We start from the raw sequence: 15,817 nt of genomic DNA, 5'->3' as shown, positions 1-15,817 counted from the left end.
AAGACAGATCTGCACGAAACCTGGTGTGTAGCATCTCCAGATGGCCACGACAACATGTTGTATGAAGACTTTTGCTACGTAATTGTGTGCGCATTTCATGACCAAGCAAAGCTTCTGTAGTTCGCTTTGGGTTTCGCTTTCGAGCTCTCCCCGGTCGCTGGGACGACTGGCGAGGGGAGGCTTGGACCCCCTTAATCATGTGTCATACACTCCGATTGTCAATTGTTGAGCTCTATTTCCAAGGCAACAGCGCCAATGTAGCTACCATGTGTTGCTTTTTGTTATGACATTAGTACTGATCCCTATATAAAGTGGTATTAAATGAGCATTCCACTGCGCGTTTTATGGCATTTTGACATTAGACAACGTAACAAAACGGCGTTCTGACCGTTCAAAACGTTTTTTAAGAAATTGCCATATAGTTTTGGGCATTCCATATAAATAAAAGCGGGGATGTGCAGAGTCTGCACTGCAGTAATGTTAATAATTACAGTTTTGTTGATTAATATGATTATTTATTTTATAAATAAATGGCAAATATTGTTTAAATCATGTTGTGTTCAAATGTCTTTGTCTGACCATCCAAAACCCCAAAATATTTGGTTTACAATTTTTTAAAGACAGAAAAGCAGAGCATACTCACATTGAAAAGAATAAAAAGATGGAATGTTTGGCATTTATTTTTGATTAATGATTTTTGCTTACTTATGGCTGGCCAACAAGGTTTTTCAAATCTTAACAGATATTGAAAATAAATATTCACACAGCAATGATGTGACCAGAACAGATTCTATTCACAAAGAATCTATCTCTGTAGCTATTCACCAATATATCATGTACAGAAATCAGTGACAATCAACTATATGAAGAAAGGTGAGTCTCTAACAATATACTATGTGGTTTGGATACTATACAGGGGTCAGTGTCCATAGTGTTGGGCCACATAATACTATTTACTGTGTGTTTATACACATTTTGAAGCAGTCAAAGATTTAATACAATTATACAAATCAATGTGCAGGACAGTTTAATGGCATTTAATAACAAAAAGTTTGAATAAAACATTTTTTTCATATTTATGTCACAATATACAATGCATATAGCAATAATATAACAAAATTCTGTATTTAGATAAAAGATTGTATCTACTGTATATGCCTCACTCTTACTGTCCATCAACACGAGATTAGATGATTACTCCCCCACTTCACTAACTCCCACTAGTATCTCCTATAATCACCATCACGAATGTAAGCACAATTTATCTTCAAATGCAAAGAGTAAAGCTTTTGCTTCATTTGCTAAAGACCTTTGGAGAATAATTTAGGGTAGGAGCTAAAAAGATCAACATTTACAGCTAACTAAACTCAACACTTACTCTTTTTTCCTCTTTCTCAATTGCACACTCGCTAACGTTAGGGCTTCAGCTGCCGCCATATGCGCAACATACATAGTGTGTTTGTGCCACGGTTTGTGCCACTGTGTATGCCAGGGATTGAACCAACAACCTTTTGATTGGCAGGCAACCGCTCTACCACTGAGCCACAGCCGCCCCCTGTGAACAAAACAACAATGCTCTCCATGCTGTATGCTCTCATTTCCCATTGAGTTTTATTCACCTTGTCTTTGTGTTTCCACACAGTACTGCATCTGTTTTTTTAATTATTCCATTTACTAAATACATACTTTATTTTCTACATATGTGAAAAACTGTCATACATACTACTTAAAATTGACTTTAAAAGTGTACTTACCTCTTTAGCCTTCCAGTGTCTGTCCTTGCCGTCACTGTCCTTGTCCTCCTCTCCAGGGTGGCAAGAGTAGGAGACTGTCCTCCAGCCCCGTGGAGAATTGGTGATGTTGGCGACATTTGACTCAAAGGCACTTTTCTCCTCGTTGAGTGAGCGGGACAACCTACTGGTGAACATGGTTTTCTTTAGAGCTTTTACCCTGAGGCTATCACTGGTACTCCCACCGGAGCAGCACCACTCCCCTGAAGTGCCATTGTCCATTTTGACATTGTGACTGGTGGTGTTGGACTGGAAAGCACGAGAGAAGGTGGTGTTGAGATGTGGATGAAGTTCGGGCTGCGGCTTGTCAGGGGTGGCAGTGGATACAGATCCAGACAACGTCTTTCCATATCTCCCATTGGCCTCAGGCTCCTGGATCTTCTCGTCCAGCAAATTGAGTTTGGAAAGCACCTGGGATAGCTCACTGTGAACCCCTGACAGAGACTCTAGCTTTCTTTCGATCTCACCAATCCTCATAACTAGCTTGCACACACTCAATTTGAGTTCATCGTCTGTGTTTTCCAGTGAATGGAAGAGGCGATCCAGCTTGGACTTGGCTAGTTTGACCTTGTTGCGTTCAGGGGAGCTGTCCCCTTCAGATTTTAGAGTGACCTGAGAGAGAGACCCATTACTGTTGTGGCATGACGATTGGACAAGGCCCAGAGAGTCACAAATGCTCAAATCATCAAGAAAACGAAAAATGTCACTTATGTTGTCACTAACAACCTCAGAGTCCTCATCACAGTGTTTGAAGGCGGGACCTTCTCTATCACTGTACTTAGTTGGGTATTCCTTTACCTTTTTCCACTCAGGCTGCTCCGTTTGAGTCCCAACACTAGAGGAGCTGTCCACTTCCTGAAAGGAAAGACTGTTCATATTTTTGTGCTTAAAGCTTTTTGCAGTGTCTCTTTTCTCCAAACCCACAGACCCACTTACTATAAGTGCTATATCCTTGTTTTTTATTCTGTTAGTTTTATTTGCAAAGCCACATGGAGACGCTACTACCTTTTCCTTTGAGCTCTGAAAATGCTGCTTGTTGTCAGTGCTTATGATGTTGACATTGCGGTAGTTGTTTTCTTTAAGTGGTTTGCTGTTCAGAAATGACCTCTCAAAGTATGGAGGCCCATCTTCTGTGTTTAGACTAAGGCTCTTCAGAGGCCACGCTGGCTGCTTCCTAGCTTTGTTACTGTACTTCCTGCTGCTTACGCACTTAGATACTGTGGTTGGACCAAAGTATGTGGATGCCTGTAAGTTGTCCAAGCTTTCGTGCGTCACCCTTTGTCTGTCTTTAAAAGAGGAGTTAAATGTCGGCTCAAAGTAGGGGTTACTGTAGGGTAATTCAAAACTGTGGTTAAAGAATGTAGCAGGCTTTTGCAGTTCCCTCCGGTGGACGCCGCCTGCAGCCTTCTTGCCCTGTTTTTCCTCAGTGGTCATCACCTACAAAGTAACCCAGACAAGGACTGTTCATCATCAAAACACGCAAACACTGCAAATAGACAGAGACAATGCACTAATAGCTTCTAAGGAATCATAAAACAGGAAATCCCAAATAGAGCCGCAAGCTTCGATTTGAGGGTTTGAACACTTTCTTGGCCAAGAGAAGGTTGTAGTTCTATCAGTTACTGTAGTTTCTATTTGTAATGAATACTCCAAGTGCTTTTACATATTACATACATCATTCACACACATTCATACAATATGGCCTATGCTGCCATATAAGGTGCCACCTGCTTATCACCTGCCACCTGCTTATCACACCAAATGCAAGGCTTAACAATAATCAGGTTTATTAAATAATAAAGAGTAAGGGAAGTGTGTGGAGGCAAACTCCAAGAACAAGGACGAGGGCACGAGGCTGGGGTAGGGTGACGAGGAACCTGAGGGCTAGAGTAGGGTGGCAAGGGCTGGGGAGCCGAGGACGAGGCACTAAAGTCTAAGGAACAAAGTAGTCAAAGAGGGGAAGGCTGGAAGCGGGAGCGGAGCCATGAAGAAACAGGGAGCCGTGAGTAGAGAACCTAGTGGTGAAGCCAGCTGACTTGAGAGGACGGATTGGCAGGGTGGCTGAGACACTGATCAATCAAAGATTGTGAGGGGATCTGGGGTTGAAGTACTTGGCTTGATTGTAGATGACTGGCAGGTGTGTGCGGCAGGAGAGTAGATGGTGGAATGACAAACAGGTGTGTGTAGTCAGCTGGCGGGGAAGGCGGAAACCCAGGAGACACAGGGAGAGACAGGGCCAACAAAGAAACACAACAAAAAGAAACAACAAAAAAAACTAGAAAACTGGAAACAAAACCCCAACTTCAACAAGGGACGTACCCAGACGTCCCAAAACCAAAACAAAACTCTACGCAGGGTGAGCAAGGAGCTCCGGAGGAGGGCAGCGCAAAGTCAAACACAAGGGGGGCTAAGGGAAAACCAAAATACTGATGCTTGGACAGCAGGGGCCTAGGAACTGAGGACCGTGAACTCAAAGATAGGGTACTGAGGACAGTGGGAGTCAGGAATTCCAAGACTGTTGCGGCAGCAGCGAAGGTGGAACCCTTCTGGTAGCCAGCGAAGGCGGAGACCTTCTAGTGGCCGAGCAGTTCGGCAAAAACCTTCTGGAGGCCGGGCAGGTCAGAGAAGACCCTGAAGGACAGGCTGGCAAAGTGGCAGCTGGGCTGAAGACAGCTGGGCTGAAGTCAGATGACAGCTGGGCTAAGTACAGGCAACGGGTCAGCTGGGCTGAAGACAGGCGATGGGTCAGCTGGGCTGGAATCAGTGTAGTTATCAATGTAAAAGCATAACTATGTGACGGTTTATTTACAGTCAATATAATGTGGTGCTTATTTATTCATGTGCTGTTCTCTGTGGGAATATTCTTAATTGGGTAATTTTTTTGATTTCTTTGTTGTATTTAGTTCTCACGGCATGTTTGATGGCATTGAGGAACACATAATACGACCAAAAATGCCCGTAAACAAGAACGCCTTGTGTCCGTGTCTGTTAACTGGAGGGAGCTACTCTGATAAGGGTGTATTCTTCAACGCCCTTCTAAAACAACCTAAAGAACAGCCTTTTTCTCCATAACACTGCAAAATTGGGACTATCCTGTGTCAACATGTTGCTGAAAACTGGTCATGCATTTGTTGCTTCTAGGCTGGACTATGGTAATTCCTTACTATTAGGTTGCTCAAAAGACTCTCTAGCTGATCCAGAATGCTGCAGCACAGGTTTTGACAAGACCAAATAACAGATATCATTTTTCTCCTGTATTAACTCTGCATTGGCTTCCCGTTAAATCTGGGATTGAAAATCCTTCTCCTGACCTCCAAACCTGGCTGGTCTAGCACCAAAAAATCTAGTAGAGCTCTTAGTCTAGTAGTCTAGAAGAGCCTTAGGCCACAAGAACACTAAAATCCCAGAATTCAGAGCTGCTTGTGTTTCCTAGAGGTCTCTGAAGTAGGTTGGAAGCCAGAGCATTTGGCTATCGGGCTCCTCTCCTGTGGATCCTGCACCCAGTTTGGGTTCGGGGAGCGGAAACTGTCATCACATTTAAGAATAATCTGGAAACCCTCATGTTTGATAAAGCTTATAGTTAGGGAGTGAGGAGTTGCAGCGTCTACCTAGCGAGCCCACCTGCTTCTCTTCAATGTCGTCAGATTCAACTACCATATAATTAATAACATCAAAAGGGCTGAGTTCTAGTCTGACTGGGCTCCTCTCCCTAACCTGTCTCTCTTAGTTATTCTGTTATAGTTCTAGACTGCCGGGGGATTTCCTTTCCTTCCTTCTTTTGACGCACTTTGCTTATTCTTCATATATATTTGTCCGAATGTCAATAACATCCTCGCTAATCCACAGCCTTAGTTTAGAATCAGAATCAGAATCAGCTTTATTCGCCAGGTATGAGGACATACGAGGAATTTTTCTTTGGAGCAGTGTTGCTCACACTGTGCTTACACACAAAACAAAAAATATACACACTAATATATACTACAATATATACATACTCTAAACAGAACAATAGAGAGGCATGAGTGCAATAAAGAGATCAATAAAATTATTAAAATGTGGAACATAGTGCAAAGATACTGGGATAAATAGTATAATGTTATTATATTACAATATGAACAGTATGAACATTATGGACAGTTCTGAAATAGAAAAAGAGAACGATGAATGAATAACAAATAAGACAGATGTGAGAATGGGAATGATGAGTAAATAGTAAATAATAAATAATAGTGAGATTTGAGAATGGGAATGATGAATAATACTAAATAAGTGGAATAATAGTGGAACCAGTCAACAGGTACAGCACCTGTTGACTGGTTCCACTAAAGACCGTGTTGCTGGGTTATTGACCAGAATTGAGCCTGACACTGACGGTAAGAAGTCAGCTGTTCATCAGAGAGACGGCTTGTGGGTAGAAACTGTTCCTGAATCTGTTGGTTTTGGCGTACAGTGCTCTGTAGCGCCTACCAGAGGGGAGAAGCTGGAACAGGTTGTGTCCGGGGTGAGATGGGTCTGCAGCATAGACCGTTAGTATCAATATATATAGTCTATGGTCTGCAGTGATGGTTCCTGCCCGTTTCCTGACTCTGGATGTGTATGAGTCATGAACCGAGGGCAGGTTGGCACCCATGATCTTTTCTGCTGTCCTACCTGTCCGTTGTAGCCTGCTTCGGTCCTTTTTGGTGGCAGATCCAAACCAGAGAGTGATGGACGTGCAGAGGACAGAGACTGAGCTGCCTATGCCGGCATGAGGCGCAAATGAACGAAAGAATATTTTGCATGCTGGTTTGGGGGACAGATCACTGCTTTTGTTTTCTATTTACAGCTTTGTCCGTCCTAGGTTGCCGATGCCGGCTTGGGTTGGCGTTGCCGGCTTGGGTTGCCGATGCCAGCTTGGTTGCTGATGCCATTGAATGCTGATACTACTGCTACGGTAAGCGTACCTGACTCATTTCTGTTTTCCGGTGCTTGTGTGTTGGTAGCGTGTTGCTGCTCACTAAATACCAGTTCAAGAAGCGGATTTACTTCCAAAACACGTCATGTTTTTATTTTTGTAAAACTTAAAACGGGGACACTTGACCTAGAGCTGTTTCCCCCAACAGACAACATTATAGAAAGGATTTTTAAGGAGGTCGAACCTTTTTGTTAAAGATTAAGATCCTTTTTTAAAACATAAAAGTCGAAATTGCGTTGGCTAAACCCACCAAACTCCATGTAAATAATCAGTGATTTTAGCATTGTAAAATACGGCTTTCTAAAACATCTCTGAGCTTGTCTTGAGCGACTATCAGCTCCGTTTGGTCAGTGTTTTCTTTTCATTCCAATTTCGGGTCTTTGAGTCATAGTGAAAACCAGGGACATTTCCGGAAACCGGGGACAACTGGTCACCCTAGCCTAAGCACTCAGATCTTTTTCATTCTTCAGCGACTGGTAGTTGGTGCGGGCTGGCCTGAGCCTGAGTTGGCCTCTGGTAGCCGTCCCCCTGCAACTCCTGAGCAGCCAGGAAAAGGTGCTTGAGTGACTGTTCGTAAAAATAGTCATACGTTTTCAAAGTCCACAGACCACCACCAGCCTGTTCACGTTTCTAACAGATTTTCCCCACTCAACGACACAAAGTTAGCAAAGCCAGCAGCCATAGTTAAGTGAATCCTGGGGGCCAGAGCGGGCAACATTGAGTCTTATTTTGAAACTGCTGGCTAAGGATAAACGTAAATACAGTAGGATTGTTATTTATGTTGACATTAATGACTCACGGTTACACCAAACGGAGGTCACCAAGATTAATGATGAATCAGTGTGTACATACGCAAAGTCACTATTGGACACCGTAGTTTTCTCTGGACCTCTGCCAAATCTAAGCAGTGATGACATGTATGGCCGCATGTCATTATTTCGCCGTTGGCTATCGAGGTGGTGTCCAGATTATGATGTGGGCTTTGTGGATCACTGGCAGTCTTTCTGGGGAAGACCTGGGCTGTGTCTCAAATTGCGCACTTCTGTACTAAATACTAACTATTTGAGTACATAGTGCGTTCCCATTGTCGAAGTGCGGTCAAATTAAGTATACTTAAATACCCGGATGGTGCACTCAAAACTAACAAAAAATTTAGTGTAGATCGATGAACACTTTCCACACTCAACGGTTGCCATCTTGGCTACGTAGTGGAAGGGGCGGAGCTAACAAGAGTTGAAAAACTTTTGATAATGGTGGCCGAAGACGCGATAGCGAGACCAACGGAGCAATACAAAGTTTAACGTCTTTTTTTGAAGAGTCTTTTTGCTATCTGTATAACATATAATGTACCTGTATTTGTATATTTGGTTAATTTTACAGTCGGTACTGATTTTCGTACCGTGAATTATAACCTTTAGTAGTACCGTAATTTGACGTGCTAGCAAGCCAACATTAGCTAGTTAACAGCGGCAGTTTAACCATATTGGCAAATAAGTTTTAAGCTAACGTTGCATGTGTTGTAGTATATTGTTTGTGTTAAACTATCGTCCCACTTTAGAAGATTTTAGTGTTAGAAGTGTGATCTTAACAAATTCGACATATTCCGATATGCAGCAGGGGGAGCCTGCAGAACTACAAGCACATTTTTTACATAAAATTATATTAAAAGTATTTAAATTTGTTATCTTTTGTATTACACGTTGCATGACTGTTGCAAGCATATTATGTTGCATATACGAATAGAGGAATGGGATCTATTTAAATGTAAATTCTGTTCCTTCTACTTTCACTATTGGATCGTCATGTATGAAGACAATTTAGAACAAAAATACAACTTAAATAAAATATGTAATGATGTTTTGTCTATTAGGTAAGTTGTAAGGGAAATGCTTCACAACAGTCTTATCTCTGGGCTACACGGATGTCCTCATGAAACCGTTGAGCATTAAAATGAACAGTAACGTTATGAATGAATGAAAGTTAACGTTACTTATTTTTAGAGCAGAAACATAAGCATATACATAAAAGAGTGGACTGCAAAGAATATGTATAATTAATTAGTTGAAAAGAGTGCAGTATCAAGAAGGAATATTACAATACAGTTTGTACAGTTTTCAGCTAAAAGGGCGGGGGGGGGGGGGGGGGGGGGGGGGGGGGGGGGGGGGGGGGGGGGGGGGGGGGGGGGGCATGACGGCTGCGTCATCTCCCCCCCTTGGTGAAATTTCCAATTATACAGAAGAAGAAGGGATGAAATGTGATCGTCATTTCCGGTAAGTGCACATGGCAGTGCGCGATCTGAGACAACACTCCTCTGTGGAAAAGTACGCACTATGCAAGACAGTACGTAGTGCACAAAGTGTACTTCTGTAAATGGCCTAACGTAAGTGCGCGATTTGAGACACAGCCCTGATCTGATCCGGAGAGACGGCATTCATCCCACTTGGGATGGAGCAGCTCTTATTTCCAGAAATCTTAATCCTTGACAATATAGAGTTGGGACCAGGAGGCAGAGTTGCAGTCTTACACACTTCTCTGCTCCTCTATTCCAGGAGTCAAAACCCCATAGTGATGGTGTCTGCCCCCCGACCATTGAAATTATTTAAATCAAAGGTAAACAGAAGTGGAGCTGTGCATGAAAACCTCATAACAATTAAAACCACAAGTGCAATAATGCAAAAGAATAGGAGAATTAAATATGGACTCTTAAACATCAGATCTCTCTCTTCTAAAGGTGTACTAGTAAATTAATTAATATCAGATTCTAATATTGATTTATTTTGTCTTACGAAAACCTGGCTGGGTGATGAAGAATATGTTAGTCTAAATGAATCCATCCCCTCCCCAGTCATACTATCTCACAATCCTCGAGGCACAGGCCGAGCAGGTGGAGTTGCAGCCATCTTCGATTCTAGTCTACTAATCAGCTCTAAACCTAAACTAAACTCATTTGAAAGTCTTGTTCTTAGTCTTTCACACCCAAGTTGGAAATCACTGCAACCAGTTCTATTTGTTATGGTGTACCGAGCACCTGGTCCATACTCTGAATTCTTATCTGAATTTGCGGAGTTTTTATTAAATTTAGTGCTAAAAACAGACAAAGTTCTTATTGTAGGGGATTTTAATACTCACGTGGACGATGAGAATGATAGCCTCAGTACTACGTTTATCTCTCTACTAGATTCTATTGGCTTCTCTCAAAGTGTTCATAAACCGACTCACCGTTTTAACCACACCCTCAATCTTGTTCTGGTATATGGTGTTGAAATTAAACATTTAATAGTGTTCCCACAGAATCCCTTTTATCTGACCACTGTTTGATAACTTTTGAGTTTATAGTGCTGAACTACATTAGGAAACACCTTCTTTACAAGATGTCTATCTGATAGTGCTGTAGCTAAATTTAAGGATGTGATTCCATAACATTTAATTCATTACCAAGTCACAAAGTAACGGGGGACTCCTATGCTAATTTCAGTCCCTCCCAAATCGTTCATTTTGTTAATAGTGTAGCAGGGTCGCTGCAAATGACACTCGACTCTGTTGCCCCTCTAAAAAAGAAGATAATAAAACAAAGACGGTTTGCTCCATGGTATAACACTGAAAATCGCAAATTAAAGCAAATATAGCGGAAACTTGAGAAGATTTGGCATTCGACCAAATTGGAAAATTCTCGTTTAATCTGGCAAGAAAGTCTTAAACTTATAGGAAGGCCTTCCGTAATGCCAGAGCAGCGTACTAGTCATTAATAGAGGAAAATAGGAACAACCCCAGGTTTCTTTTCAGCACTGTAGCCAGGCTGACGGAAGTTCATAGCTCTACTGAGCCAAGTATTGCCATAGCTCTTAGTATTAACGCTGTTATGAGATTATTCAGTGATAAAATTATAATTATTAGAAGCGAAAATTCACCAAGACCTGCCTTTAACTGGCACTGACTTATCTTTAAACTCAGGAACCTTAGAAACAGCTGTAAACCCAGATACAGTGGGGAAAATAAGTATTTGAACACCCTGCTATTTTGTAAGTTCTCCCACTCAGAAATCATGGAGGGGTCTGAAATAGTCATCGTAGGTTCATGTCCACCAAAGACCTGAGAATCTCAATGTCCACCTCCAATCCATTTATTATCCTAAATTAGATGCACCTGTTTGAGGTCGTTAGCTGCATAAAGAAACCTGTCTACCCCATACAATCAGTAAGAATCCAACTACTAACATGGCCAAGACCAAAGAGCTGTCCAAAGACACTTGAGACTAAATTGTACACCTCCACAAGGCTGGAAAGGGCTATGGAGAAATTGCTAAGCAGCTTGGTGAAAAAAGGTCCACTGTTGGAGCAATCATTAGAAAATGGAAGAAGCTAAACCTGACTGTCAATCTCCCTCGTACTGGGGCTCCATGTAAGAGCTCACCTCGTGGGGTCTCAATGATCCTAAGAAAGTTGAGAAATCAGGCCAGAGCTGCACGGGAGGAGCTGGTAAATGACCTGAAAAGAGCTGGGACCACCGTTTCCAAGGTTACTGTTGGTAATACACTAAGACGTCATGGTTTGAAATCATGCATGGCACGGAAGGTTCCCCTGCTTAAACCAGCACATGGCAAGGCCCGTCTTAAGTTTGCCAGTGACCATTTGTGTGATCCAGAGGAGTCATGGAAGAAAGTCATGTGGTCAGATGAGACCAAAATAGAAGTTTTTGGTCATAATTCCACTAACCGTGTCTGGAGGAAGAAGAATGATGAGGACCATCCCAAGAACACCGTTCCTACTGTGAAGCATGGGGGGGGGGGGTTTAGCATTATGCTTTGGGGGTGTTTTTCTGCACATGGGAAAGGCGACTGCACTGTAATACGGAGAGGATGACCGGGGCCATGTATTATTGCGAGATTTTGGGGAACAACCTCCTTCATTGAAGATGGGTCGAGGCTGGGTCTTCCAACATGACAATGACCCGAAGTACACAGCCAGGAGAACTAAAGAGTGTTTCTGGAAGAAGCATTTCAAGATTCTGGCGTGGCCTAGCTAGTCTCTAGACCTAAACCCAATAGAGCATCTTTGGAAGTAGCTCAAATTCCGTTTTTCTCAGCGACAGTCCAGAAACCTGATTGATGTAGAGAAGATCTGTGTGGAGGAGTGGGCCAAAATCCCTTCTGCAGTGTGTGCAAACCTGGTGAAATCTACAGGAAACGTTTAACCGCTGGAACTGCAAACAAAGGCTACTGTACCAAATGTTAAAATTGATTTTCTCAGGTGTTCAAATAGCTATTTGCAGCTGTATTATACAAATATATAGTTAAAAAAACATACATTGGGATTCTGGATTTTTTTTTTTATAGATTATGTCTCTCACAGTGGACATGCACCTACGATGACAATTTCAGACCCCTCCATGATTTCTAAGTGGGAGAACTTGCAAAATAGCAGGGTCTTCAAATACTTATTTTCCTCACTGTATATGTTTAGAAGGCTTTGCTTCACTTGATCCTTATCAATTTAATTCAATTATTTCTTCATATAAACCATCAACCGGCCTCCCATCCCGACTAGGTTACTTAAAGAAGTTTTACCCTTAGTCAACACTTCTTTACTACATATAACCAATCTGTCTTTATTAACAGGCTATGTACCACACTACTTTAAAGTAGCTGTAATTAAACCTCTTCTGAAAAAGCCCAACCTTGATCCAGATGTTTTAGCCAACTTTAGACCTATATCCAACCTTCCATTTCTCTCTAGGATTCTTGAGAAAGCAGTCGCCAAACAGCTGTGTGACTTTCTAACAGCTTATTTGAGGATTTTCAGTCAGGATTTAGAGACACAGAGACAGCACTTTTGAAAATTAATAATGACCACCTAATTGCATCAGACAAAGGACTTATCTCTGTACTGGTGTTATTAGATCTTAGTACTGAATTTGATACCATTGACCATCATATCTTATTACAGAGATTGGAACATTTAATTGGCATTAAAGGGACTGCTCTAAGCTGGTTTAAGTCTTATTTATCAGATCGATCTCAGTTTGTTCATGTTAACGATGAATCCCCTGTGCACGCCAAAGTTAGTCATGGAGTCCCACAAGGATCCGTTCACTTTATATCTGCTTTCTTTAGGCAATATTATCAGGAAACATTCCATAAACTTTCATTGTTATTCAGATGATACTCAATTATATCTATCGATCAAGCCAGATGAAACTCATCAGTTGACGTGGCGCATTATCTAAAGAGATTGCTACTCTGGATGGCATCACCCTCCAGCACCACTGTGAGGAATCTTGGAGTTATCTTTGATCAGGACATGTTGTTTAATTCTCACATAAAGCAAATTTCAAGGATTGCCTTTTTTCACATACGTAATATTGCAAAAATCAGGAATATCCTGTCTAAAAATGATGCAGAAAAACTAGTCCATGGATTTGTTACTTCTAGGCTGGTTTACTGCAATTCTTTATTATCTGGCTGCTCGAAAAAGTCCATAAAGAGTTTTCAGCTGATCCAAAATGCTGCAGCACGTGTTTTGACAGGAACCAGGGAAAGAGATCACATCTCTCCTGTTTTCGCTTTTCTGCATTGGCTTCCTGTAAAACCAGAATTTTATTTAAAATCCTTCTTCTCACTTATAAAGCTCTTCATGGTAAGACACCATCTTAAAGAGCTCATTGTACCTTACAACCCTACAAGAGCACTATTCTCCCAGAATGCAGGGGTACTTGTGGTTCCTAGAGTCTCTAAAAGTATAATGGGAGCCAGAGCGTTCAGCTATCAGGCTCCACTCCAGTGGAACCAGGTTCTAGTTTGGGTTCAGGAGGCAGACACCGTCTCCACATTTAGTAGGCTTAAGACTTTCCTCTTTGATAGAGCTTATAGTTAGAGCTGGCTCAGGAGAGTCCTGAACCATCCCTTAGTTACGCAGATATAGGCCTAGACTACTGGGAGACTTCCCATGATGCACTGAGCACCTCTCTATTCCTAACATCAAAGAGTACGGTCTAGACCTGCTCATCTATGAAAAGCACAAAGAAATAACTGTTGTGATTTAGCACTATATAAATAAAATTTAATATTGTTAGGGAGTGAGGAGTCGCAGCGTCCGCCTAACCCGGCCCCCCTGCTTCTCGTCATAGTTGTCAGATCTATCTGTCATATAATCAATAGTGTAAAATAAAACTAGAAGGAGGCAGGGCACACAGCCCACTCGGTTGGGGAGAGTTCTAACCCGACCAGGCTCCTCTCTTTACCCTCTCTCTTAGTTATGCTGTAATAGTTTTAGACAGCTGGGGGACTTACTTTGACTTCCTTTGACACACTGAGGTCCTCTCTCCTCCAGCTTTCTATCTTTCCATTTGTGTGCATCCATGAATGCTAGTTACTAACCTAGCTCTGGGGAGTCATTCCCTGGAGTCCTTATGTTCTTTTTCTCCCAGCATGTTTCCTTGGATCAGGGAGGCTCCAAAATCATGTTTGCAGCTGTCGCCATGGTCCCACTACACGTTCTGCGATGCCATGCTACATCCTGCCACGATCTGCGGTGCCCTGTTAAGTCTTGCTGTGCCTTGTAATGATGCACAGTGCCCTGCTACGCCATGATGACTAGAAACTACTATTTTTTTTGACTGTTATTGCCACTCTTCATTTCAACCCCAACCGGTCGTCAGACACCGCCTACCAAGAGCCTGGGTCCTTAGCTCCTCCCAATCCCAGAGCAAGCGTTACTTGCATAGAAGCTTTGTGAGTGTTACCCTTCATGAAACCACCTGTAGCGCCACCTACAAGTTAAAATCCTGAATTGTAATTTTACTTTTTCTATAATTGTGGTGCTTTTGTTGAAATCTAATATTTAATGGTGAAAATTTTGAATTAAAGTTTGAATTGTTACACTTTCAAAATGGAAATTGTTGTGTAATGTTAAATAATATAATGTTTATAATACTAAGAAAGGAGGGAGAGGGAAAAAGAAACAGCAGAGGACAGGGCAGGCCAACAGAAAACTAACTAAAAATTCAGATATAAAATAGTAAACTAAACAAAAACTTATGGCCAGCCGTATCCCAACCATCACAGTACCCCTTAACAGAAGCCTCCAGGCGGACCGCCAGGCTTGTCCGGATGGGCCCTGTAAGAGTCATCCAGGAGAGGCTTGACAATGATTTGGCTGGCAGGAATACATGACCGTTCCTCCGGTCCATAGCCTGCCCAGTCTATCAGGTACCGGTAACCCCGACCTTTATGTCACACATCTATGAGGCGGCGTACCGTATAGGCCAAGTGGCCATCAATAATCCGTGGGGGTACACTGCCACTGGGGCAGGAGAAGACTGGTAGAGACTGGCTTGAGCCAAGAAACGTGGAAGACCTGGTGGATCTTGGGGGGAGCTTGAGTCTGACGGCGGTGGGGTTCAGGACAGCCTCGACGGGGTATGACCCCACAAACTGGGAAGCTCGGTCTTTCCGTTGGTCTGAGGGTGGTAACCTGAGGATAAACTGACTGTATCGCCAAGGGTTTGGCAGAAAGACTTCCAGACTTGAGATGTGAACTGAGCTCCCCGGTTGGAGACAATGTCCTGGGAAATCCAATGGAGGTGGAAGTGGTGAACCAGTAGGTGGGGGTGCTTAGGCAGCTTGGGCAGAGGGATAATGTGGACTGATTTGGAGAACCGGTCCACCTACTGGTTCACCACCGGTGGGTATGACAGTGTTGCCTTGGGAGTTGGGCAGACAACAAGCAGTCTTTGTAACAAAGTCCAGGGCGATGTGGGACCAGGGCCAACTGGGAGGGGGCAGAACTGACCAGCGGGTGGCCGATGGGAAGGCTTGATGCGGGCGCACACCTCACAAGCAGTGAGGTGTGGGCAGTGGTGGGCCGCAAGAACCGTTGGTGGGGTAGGAACAGGGTTCTGGCTGCACCTGGGTGACAGCTGAACTTGGAGGCGTGTGCCCACTGGAGGACCTGGGAGCGGACACACGGAGGGACGTAGAGATGATTAGTGGGGCCGGTACCATGGTCGGGGTCCATAGACTGGGCTAAGTAGATGCCAGACTCAATGGCTAGCAGCTCCCGGTCCCAAATGCTGTAAT

At 43.0% G+C, this 15,817-nt stretch overlaps 1 protein-coding gene across 2 annotated transcripts in view; it reads right to left on the bottom strand.

Moving 5' to 3' along the window:
* The window catches only part of minar1 (membrane integral NOTCH2 associated receptor 1), a 55,911-nt gene that overhangs the window by 24,154 nt on the left and 15,940 nt on the right, over positions 1-15,817 (bottom strand). The window contains exon 2 of one of the 2 annotated variants that reach the window (XM_034874421.1): positions 1,755-3,227. In XM_034874421.1, coding sequence (XP_034730312.1) covers positions 1,755-3,227 — 1,473 coding nt within the window. Of the gene's footprint in view, positions 1-1,658; positions 3,228-15,817 lie in introns of those variants that run through there. The other variant, XM_034874349.1, reaches the window with a different exon arrangement.

The sequence above is a fragment of the Etheostoma cragini genome, chromosome 1 (assembly GCF_013103735.1).
Source record: "Etheostoma cragini isolate CJK2018 chromosome 1, CSU_Ecrag_1.0, whole genome shotgun sequence".
NCBI classification, from domain to species: domain Eukaryota; kingdom Metazoa; phylum Chordata; class Actinopteri; order Perciformes; family Percidae; genus Etheostoma; species Etheostoma cragini.
This window is presented reverse-complemented; position numbering and strand designations above follow the sequence as displayed.